Source organism: Setaria italica, chromosome VII (genome assembly GCF_000263155.2).
Source record: "Setaria italica strain Yugu1 chromosome VII, Setaria_italica_v2.0, whole genome shotgun sequence".
Taxonomy (NCBI): domain Eukaryota; kingdom Viridiplantae; phylum Streptophyta; class Magnoliopsida; order Poales; family Poaceae; genus Setaria; species Setaria italica.
Window position 1 is genome coordinate 35191307 of NC_028456.1, and position 26080 is coordinate 35217386.

General features: G+C 50.1%; 2 protein-coding genes across 6 annotated transcripts in view; one reads left to right on the forward strand and one right to left on the reverse strand.

Moving 5' to 3' along the window:
- LOC101765490 (DNA-binding protein REB1) overlaps nucleotides 1-11740 on the reverse strand; it is a 20095-nt gene extending 8355 nt beyond the window's left edge. For 2 of the 3 annotated variants that reach the window (XM_004977474.2, XM_022828424.1), the window contains exon 1: nucleotides 11669-11739. The gene's annotated coding sequence lies outside the window, so the exon portion shown is untranslated. Of the gene's footprint in view, nucleotides 1-11668 lie in introns of all 3 variants that reach the window. The other variant, XM_004977473.3, reaches the window with a different exon arrangement.
- Nucleotides 11741-14209: 2469 nt separating this feature from the next.
- LOC101766858 (PAN domain-containing protein At5g03700) lies at nucleotides 14210-25795 on the forward strand. 3 transcript variants are annotated; one of them, XM_022828425.1, is made up of 2 exons: nucleotides 14210-14871; nucleotides 21351-25795. In XM_022828425.1, the coding sequence occupies exon 2, from the start codon at nucleotides 23884-23886 to the stop codon at nucleotides 25372-25374; it is 1491 nt and encodes a 496-aa protein (XP_022684160.1). In that variant the 5' UTR covers nucleotides 14210-14871; nucleotides 21351-23883; the 3' UTR covers nucleotides 25375-25795. The 3 variants fall into 3 exon arrangements, with proteins under 3 accessions (XP_022684160.1, XP_004977534.2, XP_004977533.2); XM_004977477.3 differs by having other exon boundaries at nucleotides 21961-25795; XM_004977476.3 differs by having other exon boundaries at nucleotides 14211-14871; nucleotides 21125-25795.
- Nucleotides 25796-26080: the final 285 nt, after the last annotated feature.

A 26080-nucleotide genomic window follows, 5' to 3' on the forward strand; every position in this document is an offset into this window, starting at 1 on the left:
TAACACAGACCGTGCAGTCCAAAATCACGGTCGTCCTCTGGTTCCTGGAAGAAGAAGGAGCCAAAACTCCAAGAATTCCGATCTAACCCTCAAGTTTCCCCAAATCACACATAAGCCCCTCCACTTCCGAAAGAAATTACAAATAGGTCCCTGGTTTATTAAAAATCAGCCCTAACCCTCCATTTAAGCCCCTAATCAATGTTTAACCCGTCATTTCATGCGCCAAACTTCCTCCAATTAATCCCAAAATTTACCACGTCATCCTCCAGAATACTTTCGCCGATCCATATCCAAATTTCCCAAAAATAATCCCTCTACCTATTTTCCGTCCGCATTTCCTGTTCGGAGCTCCCGGTTAAAAACCGTTTTCTCTTTTATTTATTTGTGTGTCTGTTTGTGTGTGCCGTAGATCGCGGATTGCCCGAGGAGGAGCCCGAGGAAGAGTTGGACCGCGAACCCGAGCCCGAGGACCAGTACCGCGAGCCGGAACTCCCGGAAGGCTTTGAAGACGGCAAGTCCAATCTCACCCTTTTGATGCATACTTAATACCTAGTTTTTCAAACACCACCTATTGGCCTGTTTTACAAAATGCATATTATTTTATCGCAAGACATGGTTGGATAGCCACCCCTTGATTGTTATGAACATTCCTTGTTGTCCTATGCTTATCTCTAAATATGACTCGCTCTGTTTAGTTGATAACCGCCGCTAGAACGCTTAGGAATCTGTTACTCAAATGCAAACATTATTACAATGGTGTATTCGGGAAATTAAGGTGTGTGTGTGTGTCCGAGTAAGCATAATGGCTGTTGGTTCGGGAAAAGAAATGTGTGGACGGGATGGATGGGTGTTCCTTGTGTGGGATGCCCAGTTGTTGTGCTCGTACCTTGGTGGTTGGGCAATGTTGGGAGATATCCATCCGGTCGTAATTAAGGACCGAGTTAATGTGTCATCTTGCCTAATTCCACTATCGTGCAACCACTCGACCGTTGTATGGGCAACGGCTTAGCATAAATCCCACTAGCTGGATGGTTAGTCCTCAGGAGCGCTGGTGAGCAACGGGAACCCACGGAAAAGGATTAAGATCTTGGTGACTTGAGTCCCGGTTACGGTCTCCTGAATGAGCCGTGGACCCCTGGGGTGTTCCGTGTGAACTAGCCAGTCCTAGCTAAGGTGGGTAATGGCTTTGTTAGGATCCGTACCGTCACTAAGGTGATTGTGCTACGGTACCCTACTTGTGGGAAAAGTGTACACCCTCTGCAGAGTGAAAACCTATCCGGGTAGCCGTGTCCACGGAATTGGACGAATTACGGCTTGGTCACATAACTAGTGTTTGGGCAAGGATATCATGTGTGTGTGTGTGTGTGTGTGTGTGTGTGTGTGGAATTTCAGAAGAGTCCGGCAGTTGTGCCGTGCGCTATGACGGACGGGGAGTCCGATAGCGACAAAAGCTTGGATCCTTTGCGTAGGATCAACCCCACTCAGTATTTCGGGTATTAAAGGAAACTTTACAAAAACCCTTTCGAAAATGATCCCCTGCATGTGTTAACAATTAGCTTTTTCGCAAAATAAACCCTAGCCTATCCTTGTTGTACTTGTGCATAAACTTGCTTGTATCCCCCTCCGTGGATGGGGTTGGACTTGTTGAGTACGTTAGTACTCACCCTTGCTTCATTACTACAGAGGAAGACCCTGAGTTCGTCGCAGAAGACCTCGAGTAGAGGTTGTGTCCGCACCCGACGCTGCCTGTGGAGTTGCCCTGCCCACAATGCTGCTGCTGCCGTGTAGTCCCGAGTGCTGTCTTTTGGCAGTCGCTTGGTTAGCCGCCGTTATCTATTTACTGTTTATCGCTGCGTGGCTTTCACGCCCACTCCCTCGGGAGTTGTACGGTAACTGAATTATCTGTCGAATAAATGTGTTATCAGCCTCCTAGGACTAATATTTGTATCACATTTAGTCTCTATTTATGTGGGGACGCTTCAGGTGGTATCAGAGCCGTCGTTGGCTGTAGGATGCAACCTTAGGACCGGATTAGCCCTTTTTGACCAAAACAAAAGAATTACAAAATTTCTTCCTACCTTTTCTCTATTGGAAAACTAATTTGTGCCCCGGATCTTTTCCAGATGGCCGAGGAAGGATGGGTCAACAGCCACTGCCTGGAGGAGCCTGGTTTTCCCAGGTTGCTGTTCACCTGCATGGACCGCCTTGGGATTTACGAGCGTCCGGAGTACACCAGCAGGGAGTACGAGGACCGCGGGACCCCTCGGTGTGAGATGATTATCTACATCGGGCGGAGCAGCCGTTATCCGGATATCCAGCCATGGAACGTGACCGCCACCGGCTTCCGGCACAAGGATACTTATCAAGTGGCAGCCCAGAAGGCCCTCCGCTTCCTGTGCCAGATCTATGAGAGGCACATTGGCCGCACTCCGATGAGGTTTTACCCGCCTGTCAAGAAGAACCGCCCGGTTTGGCTGGCCCGGGTACGGACCTTGGAAGGACGTGGACAGCGCGAGGATGACCCCACTGTGCTACACATGGCTGCCTACCTCCTCACCTTAGATGAGCTCTACGACGAGCAGGCTGCTAAGTTGAAGCAGCAACTCCGTAGGGCCGAGGACGCGGAGATCATGGTAAGGAGGCTTCAGGTGAAGTTAGCCGCTGCCGAAGCTCGAGCCGCGGCCGCTCAAAGCAACGAGGCCATTGCCGTTGAGGCTCTCAAGGAAGCTGAGGATCGGCACACCAAGGAACTGAAGGATGCCCACCTCACCATTCGTGCCAGAAGGAGGATGGTGGCCATCGAGGATGACGAGGCCCCGATCCTCGAAGGGATCCCCATTGCCCCAGGACCCAGTAAGCGGAAGAGCCCGGACGCCACCCCGGCACCACCACCTTCAGAAAGGAACTCTGAGGTGTCGGATGGAGTGGTTCCCGAGACCCCTCCCACGGGCGGGACTCTGAAGGATGAGGTGCTGGCCCTTCTCCTTCCAATGGAAGATCACTCAGTCCAGGGAGAAGACTCGCCCCGCGAGTAGTGTGCCCAGCCAGTATTGCCCAAGGGATGAAGCCGTCATGGTCCGCAGTTTAGAGTTGTACCCTCCAGTTGTGTCGTTATAACCGGTCGTGCAGTGCGTGTTTTGGCCTTACCCCAGCAGTGTTGTACCCCCCCCCCCCCCCGTGGCAAAATAAATAAAATCGTTTGTGCTTGTTGCTTGTTAGTCTGTGTGTTTGTCGACAGGAGGTGGATTCTGTCTCTTCGAAAATACGAAATAATCACTTTAAAGATCACTAAAATCCAAATCATACTCTCATAAAAAGGTCTCACTCAATCTGCAGATGCCGCCCAAGCGTGCCACCAGGACTTCCCCAAGTCAGGCTCATGCCTCCCCCAGTGCAGAGAGGCAGCCTGAAAGGCAGGAGCCACCCCCGGCGGTACTCCCTGAGGAGCAGGAAGTAAGCCAGCCAGAAGGAAGGGGAGAAAGCCAAGTGGGAACACAGCAGCCACCGCCCCCACCGGTCATTGATCTGGTTCAAGTAATGAACAACCAGACCCTCCTGCTGGAAGCTTTAGCCAACGCCGTGACTCGTCAAAGGCCCCGCGGGCAGAATATGAATGAGAAGTTGACGGACTTCCTCCGGACCAAGCCACCCACTTTTGGCGGGTCTGTCAACCCTCTGGACGCGGATGACTGGCTGCGCGTCATCCAGAGGAAGCTGGAACCCTTTGGGTGTGAGAGCAGGGACAAAGTTCTCTTGGCTGCCCACCAGCTCACCGGGACTGCCCTAGCCTGGTGGGAGAACTACTGCTCGGCTGCCCAGGATGCCTCCACTATCACCTGGGATGAGTTCGTGACGGAATTCCGTCGCTACCACATCCCCGCCGCCACCATGAAGCGCAAGGCGGATGAGTTCCGTGAACTCCGCCAGGGCAACCGATCTGTGGAGGAGTACACCTTCCAGTTCATGGAGCTGGCCCGTTATGCTCCAGAGGAGGTGGACAAGGACGAGAAGAAGCAGGACATGTTCAAGAAAGGCTTGAACGCGGAGCTAAGAACCCTGCTCACTCCCCAGATCTACCCCGACTTCAACACCTTGATGAACATGGCCATACTGACTGAGAGGGCCAAGGCAGAAGAGCGGAGGGACAACAAGCGTCGGTTCTTGGAAAACAAGGCACACCAGCAGGACCGATTCCAGAAGCCAAGGAGCTTCGGTCATCCCTTGCCTAGATCCCAAGCTCCCATGCATTATCGGACCCAGTCCCAAGCACCTGGCTCACATCAGACTGCTGCCCCATTCCGGAGCCAGAACTCCATCAAGGCCCCACAGAGCAGCGCCAGCCAGGTCACCAGTAATGGTAGGGCATGCTTCAACTGCAGAGAGCCAGGGCATTTCATCGCCAACTGCCCCTATGCCAACAAGCCAGCAGCATCAGCCTTGTCCAACTCAGTAGCTGGGCCCAGGACTGCATTGTCAGGAGCCAACCGTGTGCCAGTCCGCAGCAGTGGCAACCCCAGCAACAACAACAGCCAGCAGATGAGGCCGCCCCAGCAGTCATTTGGTCGAGCCCGCGTCAACCACATCGGCGCGCAGGAGGCTCGCGACGCTCAGGGCGTGGTACTCGGTGAGTTCCTAGTCAGCTCAGTCTTGGCAACAGTACTTTTTGATTCTGGAGCATCACATTCCTTCATATCCTCAAGTTTTGTGGAGAAACATCATATACCTACAGTACTACTAAAGTTACCCCTATTAACCCGGACCCCTGGGGCCGACATTCAGTGTCGACTAGGCTGTTCTCGGGTAAGGATCAATTTAAGTGGGGTAGAGTTTCTAGCGGATCTAGTAGTACTTAAGTCTAAGGGGATAGATGTGATCCTTGGAATGGATTGGTTAAGCCTACATGACAGTCATATAGGGTGTGCTGATAAGGTAGTGCACCTGACCAATCAGGATGGTGTGCAAGTGACCTGTCACACTAAGGGAAGTGGCCCAGACCCCATGGTGTTCAGCATGGAGACTAAAACCTTAGGAAAGGTCCCGGTAGTGAGTGAATACCCGGACGTCTTCCCCGAGGAATTACCTGGAATGCCCCCTGACCGAGACATAGAGTTCGTAATTGACCTTGTCCCCGGAACCTCCCCTATAGCCAAGAGACCCTATAGAATGGCAGCCCCAGAGCTAGCCGAGCTGAAGAAACAGTCGGGAGAGTTGCAACAGAGTGGTTTTATCAGACCCAGCTCATCCCCGTGGGGAGCCCCCGTGCTTTTTGTCAAGAAAAAGGATGGGAGTATGAGGATGTGCGTGGATTATCGCGCATTAAATGAGGTCACCATTAAGAACAAGTACCCCCTCCCTAGAATAGATGACTTGTTTGACCAACTAAAGGGAGCCAAGTACTTCTCCAAGATAGATCTGAGATCGGGGTATCATCAGCTCAAGATCAAGGAGAGCGACATCCCGAAGACCGCCTTTGTCACCCGCTATGGTCAATTTGAGTTTACAGTAATGTCCTTTGGATTGACCAATGCACCTGCTTACTTCATGAACCTCATGAACAAGGTGTTTATGGACGAATTAGATAAGTTTGTCGTAGTCTTTATTGACGACATACTTATTTACTCCAAGAGTGTTCAAGAGCATGAACACCACTTACGGGTAGTCTTGGAAAAATTAAGAGCCCACCGACTCTATGCTAAATTCAGCAAGTGCGAATTTTGGCTTGAGAAAGTGGCATTCCTTGGTCATATCTTGACCGCGGAAGGAGTAGCAGTCGACCCTGAGAAGGTGGAAGCCGTCTCCAACTGGTAGCAGCCCACTAATGTTAGTGAAATCAGGAGTTTCCTGGGTTTAGCTGGATATTATCGGAGGTTTATTGAGGGATTCTCCAAGATAGCCCGGCCCATGACCGAGTTGCTCAGAAAGGACAAGAAGTTCACCTGGACCGAGTCATGCGAGCGGAGTTTCCAGGAGCTGAAGAGAAGATTGACAACAGCCCCAGTGCTGACCTTGCCAGATATCCAGCGAGACTTCGTCATCTACTGCGATGCATCTCGACAAGGATTAGGCTGTGTCCTCATGCAGAATGGGAAGGTCGTGGCATATGCTTCCCGACAACTTAAGCCTCATGAGCAGAACTACCCAACCCATGACTTAGAATTTGCAGCCGTAGTGCATGCCCTTAAGATCTGGAGACATTATCTGATTGGGAATAAGTGTGAAATCTACACCGACCATAAAAGCCTAAAGTACATCTTTACCCAACCCGATCTGAACTTAAGGCAGAGGAGGTGGCTAGAGCTGGTAAAGGACTACAACCTGGAAATCCATTACCACCCTGGCAAAGCTAATGTGGTAGCTGACGCCTTAAGCAGAAAGTCCTACGGACAGCCCGGACCCGAGAATGCCCGACTACGAGAGGAAATGGCCCAGTTGAATGTGCATATCATTCCCCAGAATGCTAGCCGTAGGCTAAGTGTCCAGCCCACATTGGAGGATAAAATTCGAGAAGCCCAGGGTTCAGACCAAGATCTAGTAAAAATCCGCAAGCAGACCGGAGAAAATAAAGCACCGGATTTCAGGGTAGATGACAAGGGAACCTTGTGGTATAAGAACAGAATTTGTGTCCCTAAGGACGGAGAATTCCGGCAGACCATCATGGATGAAGCCCATAACTCAGCATACTCCATTCACCCCGGATCCACTAAGATGTACATGGACCTAAAGCAGAAATACTGGTGGAACGGGATGAAGGCAGACATAGCCCAGTTTGTAGCCCGGTGCGATACCTGCCAAAGAGTCAAGGCCGAGCACCAGAAGCCAGCCGGCTTGCTACAACCCTTGCCTATCCCGGTTTGGAAGTGGGATGAGATTGGCATGGATTTTGTAGTAGGCTTGCCCAGAACCCAGAAAGGAAATGACTCCATATGGGTAATAGTGGACCGACTCACCAAGGTTGCTCACTATCTGCCCGTACGGACCACTTACGGTGGGGAGAAACTGGCTCGACTCTACGTCGACAACATAGTGAAGCTGCATGGTGTGCCCAGCCGGATCGTCTCAGATAGAGGAACTCAGTTCACCTCTAGGTTTTGGAGGAGTTTGCATAAGGCCATGGGCACCAAACTGGATTTTAGTTCAGCCTATCACCCTCAGACCGATGGCCAGACCGAACGGGTAAATCAGATCATGGAAGATATGTTAAGAGCGTGTGTCCTCACCTATGGAAAGGATTGGGAACAAAGTCTACCCTATGCAGAATTCTCCTACAACAATAGTTACCAAGCCAGTCTAGGCATGTCACCCTTTGAAGCCCTTTATGGTAGAAAGTGTCGGACCCCTTTGATGTGGTCAGAAGTCGGAGAGCGTTCTCTGGTCGGACCAGCTTTTATCAAGGAAGCAGAAGACCGTGTAGCAGAAATCCGAGAGAAGTTAAAGGCTGCACAGTCCAGACAGAAGAGCTACTCTGACAAGAGAAGACGGGAATTGTGCTTCAATGAGGGAGATTTTATCTACCTCAAGGTATCCCCGATTCGGGGTACGCGAAGGTTTCAGGTGCAAGGGAAGCTAGCCCCTCGGTATATTGGACCATACCAGGTGTTAAAGAGAGTTGGAGCCGTAGCATACCGTATCCAACTGCCCAAAGAAATGTCGGATATACACCCGGTATTCCATGTCTCCCAGCTAAGGAAATGCTTGAGAGTACCGGAGGAACAAGTACCGGTGGAAACAATAGACCTACAGAAGGACCTTCGGTATCAAGAAATACCTGTCAAGATTTTGGACACTGTCACCAGAAGGACAAGGAATACAGCAGTCCGGATCTGCAGAGTACAGTGGAGCAGGCATGGCGAAGAAGAGGCCACGTGGGAACGTGAGGACGCGTTAAAGAAGGAATTTCCCCATCTCTTCAGGACTCAGTCGAATCTCGAGGACGAGATTCAATTTAAGTGGGGTAGGTTTGTAACGCCCACGAAAATCACTAACAAAAATCACCCGTTAAAAACCGTCTTTAAAATCTTTTTACCGCTGAGCTCCCGGAAATCGGAAACCTCCCCGGCGATTTCGCCATCCCGGTACCCATGCCGACCCCCACCTGTCTTTTTATCTGTGCCCGCGAATCTCGCCGCGTGCCGGTGTCAGACGCCGTGCGCGTGCTCCGACCGCGTGCCGCGAGTGCCGCCGGTCTCTCCCTTTTTCTTTCTCTTTTCCTCCCCCTTTTCCCTTTCCTTTTTCCTCCTTCTTCTTTCTTCCTCTTCCTTCTTCTTCTTCCTCCTCCTTCTCTCTCCTTCTCTTTCTTCTTCCTGGCGCACCGCACGCCTCCCCTGGCGCCACTCCGTTGGACCGGCCCCCCCTGGTGCATTTACTCCGGCGCCCCCCCCCTTCCCTGGCGCCATACCGGCGACCGGCCCGGTCCGCCGCTCGCCTGGGACCCGCCGCCGGCCGGCCCCGCCGGACGTGCCGGCCCCCTTTCGGGAGGCGCGCCGCCCACGGGCCCCTACCCCCTCCACTCGGAACTCCGGCCCGGCCACGGCACCGGTGCCGTGCCGGCCACCGCCGCCCGCTACCCCCCCCCCGAGCCGAGCCCCCACCGCTTGCCGTGCAGCCGCCGCCACCGGCCATTACCGGCCCCTACCCCGCCGGCCATCTCGCCGCCTATAAAAGGAACCCGCCCGGCCGCCTTCTCCTCCACACACCGCCACAACCACTCTACCGCCCGTCGCCCATCCGCCACTGCCGCCTCCCTGCCGCTGTCGCCAAAGCCGCCGCCGCCTCCTTGCCGCCACCACCGCCCACGGGCGCCGCCGCCTTTACCCCCCCCCTCCTTCGACGACACCACCGGAGGTGAGGTAAAATGGGGCCTCCACCCCATCCTCCGCCGCCCCGGCCCTCGGCCGCCGCCGGCGCAGCCCCGCCGGCCGGCCGCCGCCGGCCACTTCCCTCCCTCTCTCTTCCTCTGGTTCCTGGAAGAAGAAGGAGCCAAAACTCCAAGAATTCCGATCTAACCCTCAAGTTTCCCCAAATCACACATAAGCCCCTCCACTTCCGAAAGAAATTACAAATAGGTCCCTGGTTTATTAAAAATCAGCCCTAACCCTCCATTTAAGCCCCTAATCAATGTTTAACCCGTCATTTCATGCGCCAAACTTCCTCCAATTAATCCCAAAATTTACCACGTCATCCTCCAGAATACTTTCGCCGATCCATATCCAAATTTCCCAAAAATAATCCCTCTACCTATTTTCCGTCCGCATTTCCTATTCGGAGCTCCCGGTTAAAAACCGTTTTCTCTTTTATTTATTTGTGTGTCTGTTTGTGTGTGCCGTAGATCGCGGATTGCCCGAGGAGGAGCCCGAGGAAGAGTTGGACCGCGAACCCGAGCCCGAGGACCAGTACCGCGAGCCGGAACTCCCGGAAGGCTTTGAAGACGGCAAGTCCAATCTCACCCTTTTGATGCATACTTAATACCTAGTTTTTCAAACACCACCTATTGGCCTGTTTTACAAAATGCATATTATTTTATCGCAAGACATGGTTGGATAGCCACCCCTTGATTGTTATGAACATTCCTTGTTGTCCTATGCTTATCTCTAAATATGACTCGCTCTGTTTAGTTGATAACCGCCGCTAGAACGCTTAGGAATCTGTTACTCAAATGCAAACATTATTACAATGGTGTATTCGGGAAATTAAGGTGTGTGTGTGTGTTCGAGTAAGCATAATGGCTGTTGGTTCGGGAAAAGAAATGTGTGGACGGGATGGATGGGTGTTCCTTGTGTGGGATGCCCAGTTGTTGTGCTCGTACCTTGGTGGTTGGGCAATGTTGGGAGATATCCATCCGGTCGTAATTAAGGACCGAGTTAATGTGTCATCTTGCCTAATTCCACTATCGTGCAACCACTCGACCGTTGTATGGGCAACGGCTTAGCATAAATCCCACTAGCTGGATGGTTAGTCCTCAGGAGCGCTGGTGAGCAACGGGAACCCACGGAAAAGGATTAAGATCTTGGTGACTTGAGTCCCGGTTACGGTCTCCTGAATGAGCCGTGGACCCCTGGGGTGTTCCGTGTGAACTAGCCAGTCCTAGCTAAGGTGGGTAATGGCTTTGTTAGGATCCGTACCGTCACTAAGGTGATTGTGCTACGGTACCCTACTTGTGGGAAAAGTGTACACCCTCTGCAGAGTGAAAACCTATCCGGGTAGCCGTGTCCACGGAATTGGACGAATTACGGCTTGGTCACATAACTAGTGTTTGGGCAAGGATATCATGTGTGTGTGTGTGTGTGTGTGTGTGTGTGTGTGTGGAATTTCAGAAGAGTCCGGCAGTTGTGCCGTGCGCTATGACGGACGGGGAGTCCGATAGCGACAAAAGCTTGGATCCTTTGCGTAGGATCATCCCCACTCAGTATTTCGGGTATTAAAGGAAACTTTACAAAAACCCTTTCGAAAATGATCCCCTGCATGTGTTAACAATTAGCTTTTTCGCAAAATAAACCCTAGCCTATCCTTGTTGTACTTGTGCATAAACTTGCTTGTATCCCCCTCCGTGGATGGGGTTGGACTTGTTGAGTACGTTAGTACTCACCCTTGCTTCATTACTACAGAGGAAGACCCTGAGTTCGTCGCAGAAGACCTCGAGTAGAGGTTGTGTCCGCACCCGACGCTGCCTGTGGAGTTGCCCTGCCCACAATGCTGCTGCTGCCGTGTAGTCCCGAGTGCTGTCTTTTGGCAGTCGCTTGGTTAGCCGCCGTTATCTATTTACTGTTTATCGCTGCGTGGCTTTCACGCCCACTCCCTCGGGAGTTGTACGGTAACTGAATTATCTGTCGAATAAATGTGTTATCAGCCTCCTGGGACTGATATTTGTATCACATTTAGTCTCTACTTATGTGGGGACGCTTCAGGTGCGGCGGGGTGGGGCAGGCGTGGCTCGGGCGGCGTCCGAGCCAAGCGGCGGGCGACCGCGGCGCCCCTGCCTGGTGAGTCGGGAGAGAGGGGACAGAGGACGAGGCGGATGGGTGGGTGTTAAGAGGCAGACGGATCAGGAGGCGTCGATGGAATGAAAAATAAGCATGTGTTTGGTTTTGGGACGACGTGGGTCGGGTCAAAGCCAACCCCCTTTCTGTGGGTTGGAGTGAACCCGGCTCGTGTTTGGATTGGAGGGATGGGTTGGACCCAGCCTTTTGTTTAGTTGAAGAGGTTGACAGGGTTAGGATAGATGTCCTTTTAACACCGTTAGTTGTAAGCCCACCTGTCAGCTGGGGCCCCACCCATCATCCTCTTTTTTTTCCTCCTCCATCCCTATAGCTCTATAACTGTGATAGGCCAAGCATGGAATTGGAAGATTATTGTTGCAGCCTGAAAATATGACTCTGTGTTTTAAGCCCTTCAGGGTTGATAAGAAAAATCCCTGTCCAATTCAATAGAACTAAATTTTAGCATGTGTATTTTAAGCAGTTGAATTTAGCTACACTAGAAGTGTTCGTGACTGCTTTTTTTAATTCAGAATATAACTGTGGAGTGTGGATAAGGAAAGTTTGGTAGTAACACAAACACGATACCAAAGTTAGGGGCTTGGTCGATCCTTGGAACAGAGCATAATCCACGGATTCACACAAAAAGGACAAATCACAAGCAAGGAAGAAATAACTGAGAGAGACGAGTAGCCTACCTCGTCCAAGGTCCTGCTCGAGTGGCCGTCGGTGCTTGCTCCTGAGCTCTTCAACCGCAGCCATAGTTGCCTGGACAGTTGCGGGGCCACCCTAGCTGATTCGCCGGATACGACGCCGCCCACACTCCCCCAACTCCCTCACGAGCGCCTGCGTTCAGCCGCGGCGAAGCGGATATGCTGTGGATGAGGAGGTCGGCGGGGTTGGTGGCAGGGAAAGACGTGCGGTTTGGTGGGAGGAGGCCGGCCGGCGGGGTGGGGGATTGGGACTGGGAGGAGAGGCGACAGAGGAGTGAGCGGAGCGAGTGGGGGAGTCACAACGCTGGTGAAGTCTAACGGCTAGGGTTTGGAACAGCAGTTCGACAGCAATGTTATAGGCGGCACAAGGCGGACAGCGCCGCACACTGGTCCGACTTGCTGCAGCACGCCACTAGAACGGGGTGCGGGGCGGCATGGTGGCGGCAGCCGGGGGGGCCTTAGAGAACGAGGTGCTAGTGTAGGCACATGGAAGGAGAGGCCCTGGAGAAGCCGCAGGCGTGGAGGACGGAAGCGGCCAGGCGAAGCTGCCGATGGACGGAGGGAGTGGAGCGGCACGGGTGTGGCGGCGGGCCAGCGGCTCGGGATGGGAGTCGGGTGAACTGGGGATGGGAAAAGGGCCGGATGTGGGGTTATTGGGCCGAAGGGGAAAGAGGTTTCTTAGAATGAATTGCCGTTGTTACCCTAGCTCATGGCCCCACCTAACATTCTCTCCTTCCCTGTCTTCTGCTTCCTCACGAGCCAAGGAGCGACGGGGGATGAGGGCTAGCGGTGTGCCGGCTAGGAGGAGGTTGCACGTGGTGCCGGGCGGCAGTAGCGTAGAGCAGGCCAGGCTTAGGCCGTGCGATGCCGGAAGCCAGATGGAGGCGGCGCGCCGACCGGAGACCTTGGGGGCGAGGGTTTTGCTGGACCTTAGGGCTGGGGTCGTCGCCGACAGTACTCCACCGAGTGGATCTAGCTTGCCATCCAAGAGTGGGGGCGGCCGTGGCGCGGCGGGGTGGGGCAGGCGCGGCTTGGGCAGCGTCTGAGCCAAGTGGTGGGCGACCGCGGCGCCTCGGCCGGGTGAGTCGACGGAGAGGGAGGTGGACGGGTGGGTGTCGAGAGGCAGACGGAAGAGGAGGCGTCGGTGGAATGAAAAATAAGCATGCATTTTGGGACGACGTAGGTCGGGTCGAAGCCAACCCCCTTCTGTGGGTTGGAGTGAACCTAGCTCGTGTTTGGATGAGAGGGATGGGTTGGACCCAGTCTTTTGTTTGATTGAAAAGGTTGAGAGAGTTGGTATGGATGTCCTTTGAACACCGTTAGTTGTGAGCCCCACCTGTCAGCTGGAGGCCACCTGTCATCCTCTTCTTTTTTTTCCTCCTCTACGCCTATAGTTGTGAGCATGTATGATTCTTACACATACGTGCTCTATAGCTAGAGATACTAGCTAGATGATGATGAATCTGAAGGTGTTCACCATTTTTCTAGTTAGGTTAGCCCTGAGCTGTAGGGGGACAGCAGGCCCAAGTTCTTCACCTGCTGGACAGTGAGATTCATCTTCCTACCTTGTTTTTAATTTGCTTGGAAATTCAATTAATTGCTCAATCGCAATATTACACATACAATTCAATTTGTTTTTAATTTGCTTGGAAATTCAATTAAGTGCTCGCTCGCCGGCAGCCATCCTCCTCACGCCGCGCCCCGCGCCGCCCCGAGCGCAGCCTGTGCACCGCGCCTCCTCCGCACCAGTGTCACCTCCGCACCAGCATCACCTCAGTGGCAGCGGGGGAGCTGGGGTGGAGAGTGGAGCAGAGCGCTGCGACGGACGTCGGGGGTTACGGATCTGAGGGTGGGGAAGCTGGATCCGCCCACAGTGGGGTCGGATCCGGGCTACCGCCGCCCGGCCTCTCCTTGCGCTGTCCCCCACCCCCCACCCCCGGCGCACAGGACCCTCACCGGCCAAGTTGCCCTGCCGCTGCCATCCTCAGGAGCTGCACGGGCTTCCGGCGACCCCCTTCGACGGCGGCGAGGTAGCTCGAGAGGGGGGGAGGGTTGGCGGCGGCGGCGCCCGTGTTGTCCGCATCGCCAGGGAGGGGGGGAGGAGCAACGCAGGGCCTTTCTCCCGTACAAAGTTCAAGCTGGCATGGATGGGATGTAGGTAACCTCGAAACTCAAACATGAAAATACCAAGCATCAGGTTTCTTTTCTTGATGGGGTCGAAGTTGACCTCATTACAATATAATGTGCCCAAGATGAGATGCTTGGTATCAATATCTCATGAATAATGTCATGTGCCCGATATATGCATGCTGGGCTTCGAGGTCAACCACAAATGTGACGGAAACGGAGCAGCAGTAGGAAACAGACGATGCTGTCATACAATACAAATAGGAGTATCAATGCCATGGATTTCTCTCCTCTCCTCTGGTCCTCTGGTGTCCTCCGAATGAATGAGCCTGCTCAGGCCTGCCTCATCTCATCGTCATCATGATACGCCCTGCATGCAGAGCAGAGCAGTGTCCGGCCTTGTGGTTGCTGTTGAAATTGAATTCACATCAGAGGCAGAGGCAGAGGCAGAGGCCCGGTAGGTGGTCAACATCGAATGCACATTCACTTGCATACTTGCTGCTTGCATTGGCAGGGCTGGCTGTGGTGTGGACCAGCAAGCAGAGCATAGCAGAGATAACCCACCCACCCAGCCTCTCCCTCCCTCTTAATTCCAGGAGCTAGCAGTCTTCTTCTTCCCCTTGGATTCAGCAGCCAGCCACCTTACTTGATCCATCCAGCTTCAGCTTCCTCCTCCTCGGATCCTTCCTCTGCAGATCGAGTAGCTAGCCTGCTTGCGTTGTATCTCAAGTTGAAGCAGCTACCTCTTGCATTGCATTGGTCCATCCCTCCCACTCCCAGATAATACAATGCAGCAGCACACGGCGGGCAGCAGCAGGAAGAAGAAGCGGAGGAGGAGGAACTGGCTGCTGCTATCAACGAGATCTGCTGGTCAAGGAGAAGGTCAATGCTGCTGCTCCCAGTCCCAGGGACACAAGCTGATGATCATGTCCCCGCTCCTGCTCCTCGCGCTCCTCATCCTCGCTGCTCCTCCTCTGGCGTTTGCGGCGTCGCCCCGGAGGATGGCGAGGATCCAGAGCCATCTGGACACGATCAGCAAGCCCGCCGTGCGCTCCATACGGGTGACTATATTTCTCTCTCTCTCCCGCTCTCTCTCTCTCTCTCTCCCTCTCTCTCTCTCTCTCTTTCGCTTGTGTGTGTGTATATATATCGTCTACTACGAGTATACGATATGCATGGCACCTCATCGATCGATCGATTTTGTTGATGCATAAATGGTTGGGAAATTGGCCGCAGAGCGCGGACGGCGACACCATCGACTGCGTGGCGGCGCAGTCGCAGCACGGTTCACAGCAAGTGGTAAAATCCACCAGCAAGTGTTCCCATGGCATGGCAAAGTGGAGAAGATAGCATAGACTACCCATGGTATGGCAAAGTGACACCGTGGTGGTAAAAATCCACCAGCAAGTGTCCCCATAGCATGGCACTACTTTCACCATGGCATGGCATGGCACTACTTTCACCAGGTGGATGTTACGAAGGTGTGATGGTCTAAAATAATCTAAAGGCTCCATATATCAAATATGACTAATAAGTTAAAAATTCAGAATAAAAAAAGAAAACTACATGTACCGTTAATTTTCATGGATCCGATTATAGCAATATAGATTCAATGCCAAGTTCTGACTTAAGATCTATCCGGACCCTTTAACCCTTCATATTAGGAGAAGGAATATCCTGCCTCTCATAACTGTTTAAATTGGTATGCTTCTTTGTACCCAAATTAAATCTATAGTGGACCTAGAGGCATGTATATAACATTAGTTTATTTAACCCCAGCAGGAACTTTATCAAAAAAAAAAAACCCAGCAGCAAGGGCCTCGTGTCTCCTTTTCAGGTCGCAGCTGAGTCTTGCCCTGCTCACGGGATGTGGCCGTGATAATAATCAAAAGATAGGGAAAGATCAGCGAAAGGCGTGTCGTGAGTTGTGACCATGGCAAAGATGCGATGTAATTTCAATATGAAAAGACTCACGAGTCCGTAATTGACAATTTGATGTAGACGAAGGGTGCGACGACGACAAACAAGTAGAAATAGCAGCGACTCCAATGATGACAGCCAAAATGAATAACCAGACGTCTCTTATAAAAAAAATAGACTTCTAGCTAGATGATTAAGTTGCGACCCGTCGGCCCGTGCCACAGCCGGTGGGTGGGCACCATGGGGTTATGCCGTCACGAAATTCATGAAGCTGCTGAGGCAAGCTATTGTTTAGATGCTGAGAAATCCGTAAGTTGGTCATTCATCATCGAAAATTCATCCATCGTTGCTCTTCGCTCCATGCTATTTGTCGCTTTCCTTTCCTTATGTGAATGTCTCAGGTCCATGTCCTCCTCCAAGCCCCGCACCGAGAGCTCTCTTGCGTTTTGGCGTGCGCGCTGAAGTGGATAAGAAGGTCGTGAAGAGTGAGCAGTAGGGAGAGACAATGATAACTAGAAGGGTTTGCTTCGGTGACCACCTCTGCCTTAATGCGCAAACAGGCAGAGCGAGCTGAAGGTTCTGCACACGGAAAGAAAATGTTTCTTGCTGAATGAATTAGAGGTATTTGGATCTTTGGTCCGGACTAAAATTCATATCATATCGAATATTCGGAGGCTAATTAGGAGGACTAAACATGAGCTAATTATAAAACTAATTACTAGATGGAGGCTAATTCGCGAGACGAATCTATTAAGCCTAATTAATCCATCATTAGCACATGTTTACTGTAGCATCACATTGTCAAATCATGGACTAATTAGGCTTAATAGATTCATCTCGCAAATTAGCCTCCATCTGTGCAATTGATTTTGTAATTAGTCTATGTTTAATACTCCTAATTAGTATCTAAACATTCGATATGATAGAAATTTTAGAAGCTCCTAAAGAAACAAACACCCCTGATTATATTGATGGGGAATCAGAACTCCGCTTGCTAATTGGCCAAGGTGTTGTACAGAGACAAAACAACCATGGATGATCAGGCTGGGTATCTTTGTGGCAACGTGGACGATTACTAATCCTCAATATGCAATGATATATTCTTTCTCCTGATTTTATGGTAGACAAAGAATAGTAATTCCACATGGAAAGCATAGAAATATTTCATTACAATTCCCGTAAAAAACATGAGCAAATACACATTATTGAATTTATGGAGATATGCGGTCTTCGCTAAACCCAAAGGGTCAATGTTGAATATGATTAATACATAGATAAATTTAGAATTTAAAAACATAACACATTAGTAATTGAATTTTGTACAAATTGGAAAGCAAAACAGACAAATAATTAAAGTGTCTATGAAAAAATACAATTAACAAATAACTAATTTTGGAATTAGAACAATCATTGAGATTGGAAAGCAAACTACTTATGTAAAGAGCCCATGTATAATATAATTAGTTAATAGCTAAATTTTGAATTAGGAGAGGAAGGCTTTAAATTCTTCATAGATGACACCTCTCACCATGGAAACTAGGGTAGTGCCGTGGATGGTGCATTCGACTACGAATGTTGGCACCCACACAAGTAATGATTTTACATAAATTGATGCAGATATGAAATTATGTCTTTAGCATCATGACCTAGAGGAATCAAAGATAATAACTTTGTTCACATCCAGGATGTGATGAAGGTGGATGGCCTGATCTCCAACTGGAAGAGAAACTGATGCCGCCAACAAAGCGGACGGCATACTCGGTCTTAATAGCTAGTAAAACGGGCTAGGCATATTGCACCAAAGACCCGTCAAAGAAGATGATGATGTTGAGAGTGTCGTTAGAGAATAGGAACAAGTAAGGATTGGCATAGCTAGCAAGCTCTAGAAAGTAGACAAGGCAAAAAACTCAAAACCACACCTCTTGGATGCTCCGTTACAACTCCAAGAAGAGGTACACAATTGAAGTTGCAGGGCTGCTCAGTTACCAGGAAGGGAAAAGAACCTGAGGAGGGAAAAAAGGATAGAAAAAAAAGATAGAGCATTGGTCTAGGTTGATGGGCCAAAATAACAGCATTGGACAATCTCCATATAATTTTATTTGCAAATTCATTTAAAATTATACTATATTGAAATTATATTACAATAACTTCTCATAAGAAAGCATACATATATGGAATATAAAATGTATTATTTTATAATAAAATAAGAATTTTCTAAAATAGAAGCATAATACCATTACAAATAAAATCTAAAAGAGTGAACTAAGTGTTCCCGGTTAGTTAGTTTCTTTGCATCACAATTAATTGTACAAAAAAAATAAGAAATTGTGAAACCTTCAAGAGAGTACCGCACGAAAAAGAGATATATCTACTTGATCGATGGAAAATGCTATGTACCGTAGAGAGAGAAAAGCACCCGGCCAAAGATCTTGATGAAATTAGATGAGAAAATAAGGTCAAAAACAACATCTAAAAACATAGCAAATAGGGTTGGCGGAGTGGAAGATCGGAGGAAATTCAAGAAGGTCAACCTCTCAACATCATATCACACCACCTATGTAAAAAAGCGAATATGCAATGCCAGTGTGGGTGAAGGGCAGCTTTGTCAACTTACCAATGAAAGCATCCACCAATACAAGATTGAAGACATGAGTAAATTATATGCTAGAAACTATAGCTCAATTAGACATAATAATTGGGCTAAGTGCGACTGGACCGCATTCACCAATACCTGTCAATAACTGACTACATAAAAACTATTAAGTCACCTATATCTTCTTATTAAAACCTAATGACAATTCTTTATAGTAACAAAAACTAATTAACATCATAAGAAGAAAAAAGTTACATTACTTGAACATAAAAAACTATATTTCAACATCGGTATTCCATTTTGTCATGAATTCATGTCTTGGGCCAAAAAATATTATTATAAAAGGGATGATAACTTGGTCAGACAATTTGGACAAAATTATATTTGACACAGGTTTGCCGTAATGCTAGAACTATGGAGAATGCATCTATCGTCATTGATGCATAAGTAAATATACCAATTAGTAGTGATTGAATTCCTTCTGCATTTCTTTCCTGAATCAGAGTTTTGAGTAACCCGAGTGAGGGACAGACATGAAATTAAGAAAGAGCCCGCACGCAGGCTTCTGATCTAGATGCACTGAAAACGGCTATAAAATATCCAATTTTAGAAAACAACACTCACTCTCTCTTTATGAGATTTCAAGTGGGTGAAAAAGAATAGCCTTACAAAGTGACTCTCCTAAAATTAATGTCTGGAAGTCCTTTTTAAGATGGGTTAATATAAGATATGCTACATTTAACACTTAGGCTTAGCAAGAGGGACTGGCGCGTGAGTCTGAGATCGCCATTACGGGTGTGTTACGCCATAAAGTTCCTCAATCCTATGCCTGTTCTATGTTCAAAAACCTCGTATGAGAACTTGTATAGAGAAGGATTTCCCGTGGCGCAGCAGTTCTTCCATACCAACTTAGCTGTCCGGCGCTGCTATTGGCATAACAACCGGTACACCATAGGTTGACCCAACCCAGTCCTCTCGTGCTAGGGTTGGCTCCTCGCAGTTCTCCCTTTAGCACCAATGGTAGAGCACCAATGGTAGATAGGAACCGAATTGTCTCACGATGTTCTAAACCCAATTCACGTACCACTTTCATCGGTCAAAGCAGGGGCGGAGAGGGATTCATTAGTTTGACAACACAAGGGTGTCATGTGGAGAAAGAGAATTGAACTAATCTCCGGGTACCGGTATCGCTTAAGCCAAGGCAAGTGAAGAAATCCTATAAGATGGACTTGATTTACTTTCCTTTCCAAGGCCTATACCATATGGTTTGGGTATACCACTATCACCTATCAAAATGAAACACTAACCTGCCCACGACCCCCTATACCGGATACCTTTGCTTTGAAACCAATGGCTAGTAGAGGATTTTGAGGAACTACAGCAAAGCGACCCCCTTCCCCTATTTTTGCATTTCATTCTCTATTTGGCCCGCCTCATGAAAAATGACAGGCCTATTGATTCGAAGTAAGAAAAGGTCGGTCAATAGCATAGCTCTTTTTTTTCTCCTTTCAAAGGAAAGGCCCGTTAGCATGCATATAACGGAGCAACCAACCCCCTTCAACATCTCTCATAATGTGTTCTACGCTGTTGAAAGCTAGATCCACATGAGGTGTGTGATGCATAGCTAAAAAAACGTCAGTCACTATCTGAATGACTAAACAAATACTAGCTAACGAACCGAACCCCCACCAATAACTAAGATGCTCGGGGTTGGATAATCTATTAAATGCTGGTTAAGTGTGGAGTATATAGGTTGTATAACAAAGTAGAATAAAAAATTATTTGAACATTTTTTCAAGTAAAAAAAAGATCAAATGTTAGCAAGGAGAAAAACTAGCTACCCGCGCTATTTGCGCGGGCCATCTTATTACTAGTTTTGTACATTGTATTGAACTAAGCCAGTCGTAGATTTATTTACCTGTAATTTTATCTCGAGATGTACATCCCGTTTCTTTTCTGTTTCAGAATGAAAATAATTCTGGTCCCACATGGTTCCATGCCACGCACTTAAGCAATCTAAGTCCAGCATGAGACGCTCAGCATTGCAACATGCTCTGAATCTCTGTTTTTGTTTTCTGCCAGTTCAGAGCTTAAGTTGCATTCCCCCAAACGATTAGTCTGTTTCTTGAGGAACAAAATTATTTCTCCATGTGTGTTTGAACGTCACGGGGGAGCGGTTTTTGCATTTTTTTTCCTCGGAATCTGAATTCCTTGAACTGACCCAAACACCAGAAACCAAGATAAAATGCACCGAAAAATAAGATAAAATCACAACAAATACCAAGATATCAGTGGATATCGAATCCAACATGTGATTTAAAAAGCGGATAGTGGTATTTGAAATTTGGCAATAAGAAAATTTCAGCTCAATGTTGGCATCATTGCTTATCCCACATAAAGTTTTGCACATGCACCTGCCTGCACCCTGCCTTCATAGCTAGAGATGGGATTTAAACTATGCTATGTGGAACGTGGATCTTATCGTGCCAGTATGTTGTAGTGTTGTGCCATCCCAAGATCCTACGCACAAGTACGACCTCACGTTCATGCTGTACCAGTATGGTCTAGAATTTTCATGCCGTGATGTGCTTGTGGATTTCCATGTTAAATAAGTAGGTCAAGTTAATGTTTCAACTAAATACATGGGAGCACCCACGAAGATATGATGCAATAGGAGAAAAAATTGTGAACAAGGATAAAAAAAACATGCAGAGTAATTAATATCTAAATTCTACCACAACCAAACAAAATTTACAATGATTATGTATGAGTATAATTAGTAATTGTGTTAGAACATGCAGGATACGATAGTTGCCACGATGGCAGCTTGGAGGTTGCCTGTAGGAGCTCGCGGACGCGACCAGCCGAGCCTGCTGTCCAAGCGATAGTTCTTACGCGTATCGATAACCAAATCCGAGCCTGAAGAGTACCCAATGCAGCTGTGGGAGCACCATCAGTACAACCACGCTGCTGCCTACGACGACACGTTTGGCCAGGAGCTAATAACAACACCGGATGGCACTGCAGAGACAGGGGAGGCTGCTGGTTCCGGCGGCGATAATGGCCCCGCGCTCTACGACGACGACCATGACATGACTGCCGGCGAGGCTACCCCCGCCAGGTTCACCGACGGCGGCTTCGGAGGCGTCCCGGCCTCTACGGCGGCGATCGCGGGCCTCAAGAAGCAGAGGCACGACGGGTCATCAGGAGCTGACAACATGTGCGTCATCTGCATGAGGCACTACAAGAAAGGCAAGCGACTCTACGTCATGCCCTGCGCGTTCAAGCATCGGTTCCATCGCAAGTGCCTCAAAAAATGGCTGTCGCGCAGCCACCTCTGCCCCCTCTGCCGCCATGCGCTGCCTACGGAGGATCGAGGCGTGCACAGGGGCCCGATATGGCTGTCAAATGTAAACTAATTATAGAGTACGTTGATCCGTGCAGGAGCAGGGGCTGGAAGGTATAATAGGTACTAGTACTAATTCGAAGCCTATAGATTGCTGCATATACATCCGATCGGATTATTATACGATAATAATTCGGGTGTTTTCGCTGCCCGTGGATTGACCGACGATAAGCTATGAGCAACCAAATCAGAGGCTTGAATCCTTTGACGAGTTGCTTTCATTGGCAACAGGACGACGAGTCTCTGGAGAAGCAGACGCCCGAGCACATGTTCCCCCTCAGCCATCCGCCGGCGACAGCGGCAACCATCCGCGTGACGACGACTCGGAGAATCATCGGAACGAGTACAAGAATTTGTTCCACCTGATGACTGGAGCGACGATGCGTACCGCGACGGCAGGTTCGGAGGCATCCCTGCCTCCGCCGCGGCGATCGCCGGGCTCGAGAAGCAGATGCTCATCAACATGGGGCCAACGAGGAACAAGAGGCGCCGCGGCATGGGCGGTGAAACCGTCACGGAGGCACCGTCGTGCGCCATCTGCCTTGACGACTTCGCACTGCTTCCACGAGGCCTGCCTAATAGGAGAAGAAATTAGACCATAGAAGTAGTTTATCCTTATCAGCTACGTTGCTACATCTATTCCACCAGAGGAGGAGATCGCCACAGCATCTTCTTGCAATCTGTAGATTAGCTTCATCTTCGTGTCTGAACTTTTGCATTACGACATTTCCATATATTCCAGAGGATGCAGATGAGAACCGTAATTTTGATCCGAGAGTTGTGTTCTTGTAAGGGATTAAGAATCCAGAGAGCTTCGACTAGGGGTGGTAATGGATCATGGCCCTCATGTATTCTTCACAATCCAATTCAGCCCTATATTTATTTAGCTCAAAATCATATAGTATTTCAACCCGATCCTTAAATTTGCTAGGCTAAATTAGAAGACCTTTTACCACCCCTAGCTTTGACACTATCAGAGGGTGCAAGAGAATGCAAATCAAAACAAATGAAGGATCAGAAGCTTGAACTCCTCTGACATTTGACGAAAAGGTGCGTGCAGTCTTTCTCCTCTACACAGAAAGAGCATTGTCCATCTGGTCTCATGATCTGGCCTGCTTGGCCTCGGCCTATGTGACTTTTAAACCCGTTGTATTGCTAACAGAGTCTGCGTTCCTGCAATCCTTGGAACGTATCCTGCCTCTGAACAACTGATCTAACGTAGATTGCAGGCTTGTAAGGTTGAAAAGCATATTGTGTTGCATATTGTAGTGGAGTTGACCTGCAACAATCAAAGGATTACGAGTATATTGTTTGCAGAATGATTCGCTTACCTCGAGCTAGCTAGGCACATGGGGAGAGCCAGGAACTTTGATATGTTAATTTACTCCCACCACTCGTTGTTCCTCTAGAGAATGAGGTGCTAATTTTCATGAACAAAAACTAAGGTTTCGACTAAAATGAGATCAGCCACGCGATTACGAGAAAATACCATTTCACAGATTCATGTATATCATTCAGCATGCTGCCAGTGCCAGGTGATTGATTGGATGCCAATGTCAGGGGACTGATAAGCATTCCGTGCCCAAAGAAAAAAAAAATGCTAAGAATACAATACGCATTCGTTCAGTTCCATTCGATTCGCTCAAGGTCAACGCACAGACCAACAAAACCGTGGACAGCTTCGTTTGCATCCGCAAGCAAATTAATCCAAGTAAACGCCAGCACAACTCCAAGCTTTCACCAGTTGGCAGCACGAGCTGACGAACTGAAGGATTGCGACACCTGAATCTAACAATTGCCAATTGCTGCTCAGGAAGTTAAGACCCAGCATCAATCGACTGAGATCCAGAAAGATAGCAATTTCACTTCAGGATTCAGAAAGCCTGTTCGTGGAGGGAGAAAGGCAGGTACAAGTAGAACAGCTACTTGACTTGGTCTGTTAGTTGACTTTTCTGCCACTACTTTGTTGCCGGCAGTTGCAACTTACAACTTGCATGTTCATCCCGCTCACAAAATTGTGCATACGGCTGACCTGACCATACCGTTGACCTTCCCCGAAATGCCTATGCCAATCCCTATGCAACTATGTAGTCTGCAGTATTCAATACTCTCTCCCAAATATTTGACCTCCATTGCGTGCGTTGTTTGTCTGCAATGAGGCGAGGCAAGGGTGATCCAGCGATCGCCGCTGTCATGGGCGTGCTCTGCGTGGCGTCGGCGGTGCTCGTGGTCGCCGGCGCCAAGGGAGGAGAGCTTACGACGCAGCTGCTGAACGGCTTCACCGCGACGCACGCGGCGGGCGCCGCGGCGGCGTTCGAGCCGTTGCTGTACGCGACCAACGGCGTCTTCGCCTTCGGCTTCCTCCGCGTCGGCACGGCGTCGCTCGACCTCGCCGTCGTCCACCTCCCCTCCTCCTTCCCGCTCTGGCGCGCCACGCCGGCGCGCCTCGGGGACTGGTCGCGCCCGGCCACGCTCACCTTCGACAGCAGCCTGGTCCTCACCGACGAGGACGACGACGTGCTGTGGCGGACCCTGGACACCATCGGCGACGTCGTTGTGCTCCTCAACTCCTCCAACCTCGTCCTCCGGCGGTACTCGAAGCCCGTGCCGGCGTGGCAGAGCTTCCACAACCCGTCCGACACGCTGGTCCTCGACCAGAACTTCACCGCCTCGTCGCCGCCGCTCATCTCCAGCAACCGCCGGTTCGCGTTCCGGCTCGGCAAGACGTACATGGCGCTGCACATGGAGTTCAACGGCGGCCGGACGACGCCCATCTACTGGCAGCACACGGCGCTCGAGGCGCAGCCGCAGAACGCGACGGAGCCGCCGGTGTACGGCCGCCTCGACGGCCGCGGGTTCTTCGGGCTGTACCTCGAGGGCGGCGGCCAGAAGGTCGACGTGCTCTCGTTCGACACGTTCGTGCAGAACCTCACCGGCGTGTTCCGGCGCATGACTCTCGATGACGACGGCAACCTCCGCGCGTACTACTGGACCGACGGCGCCAAGGGCTGGATCTCCGACTACAGAGCCATCGCCGAGCGTTGCGAGCTGCCTGCGTCGTGCGGCGCGTACGGCCTGTGCGTCCCCGGCACGGCCCAGTGCCAGTGCCTCGACAACACCACGACAAGCACCTCCCCGCAGTGCCACGCCGGGGAAACCGCCGACCTCTGCGCCACCGACGGCCGACAGCAGCTGGACTTCGACGTGGTGCGGCGGAAGCAGGTGTCGGTGGCGTACAAGGAGGAGCTACCGCCGGAGACGAACAGGACGGCGGAGGAGTGCGAGGCGGCGTGCGCGGGCAACTGCAGCTGCTGGGGCGCGGTGTACAACGGCGCGAGCGGGTACTGCTACCTCATGGACTTCCCCGTGGAGACGCTGGTGTACGAGGCCGACGACCGGAAGGTGGGCTACTTCAAGGTCAGGAAGGTGCCGAGCCCGAAGCGGGCGCGCATGTCGCCGGGCGTCGCCGCCGCGACGGCGGTGCTGTCGCTAATCCTGGCAGGCCTGGCCGCGGCTGGAGCGTACTCCGGGTACCGGCTGTGGGAGAGGAGGCGGCGGAAACGAGCGGGGATGGAGCAGGAGCTGGTGCCGGGGCCGTACAAGGACCTCAAGACCATGGGAAGCTCTAACAGTTCGTTCAAGTAAGGCTTGAATCAACGAGACGGTTGGTGCGACGGAGTGGAGTGGATTGCTCGTCCTCAGGTTGGATGAATCGCACAACGTGAGGTTGATCAGAATTCAGAGCTCTGCTCCTTGCTGAATTGCAGAGTTTGGATTAAGAGACTGAATTCAGAATTTTAGCTCAGCCCCTCCTAGCATTCCACGCTAACGCTTGGAGTAGAGAATGGCTGCAGAAAGTGCAGATACAGCATACAGCCACGGTCAGGGTTGCTTCACGCCTGCATTGATCTGGTCCTAATTTATTGGCGGCAAATTGTTTGCGGAGGCTTTGTAGTTGTGTATAGAATTTTCTTCCCCGCCTATCACCTTTTATGTTTGTACGTGTGTATGTATATCGGACTGCAAAGTCTTAATTGTTGATTTAATGAGCTTGCAACACTAGAAACTCATGTTTCTAGAAACTCATGTTTTAATGAGCTTGCAAGAAGCTCCCCCAATCCTCCTAAAAAAATTTGTTGATTTTGTGATGATGCGATAGGTAATTGGTAATGTTAGGGTACATGATTTTTTATGCTGTGTGAAGTGATTTTTGAGATGTTCCATTGCCGGTTGATCACATAATATTGCGGTGTCACAGTATTTTTCTCTTTTTTTTTAATCAAGATCTATCAGTAGATGTTTGCATGAAACATAATACAATACCACGAAGGAAATTTTCTATCCTCAGATT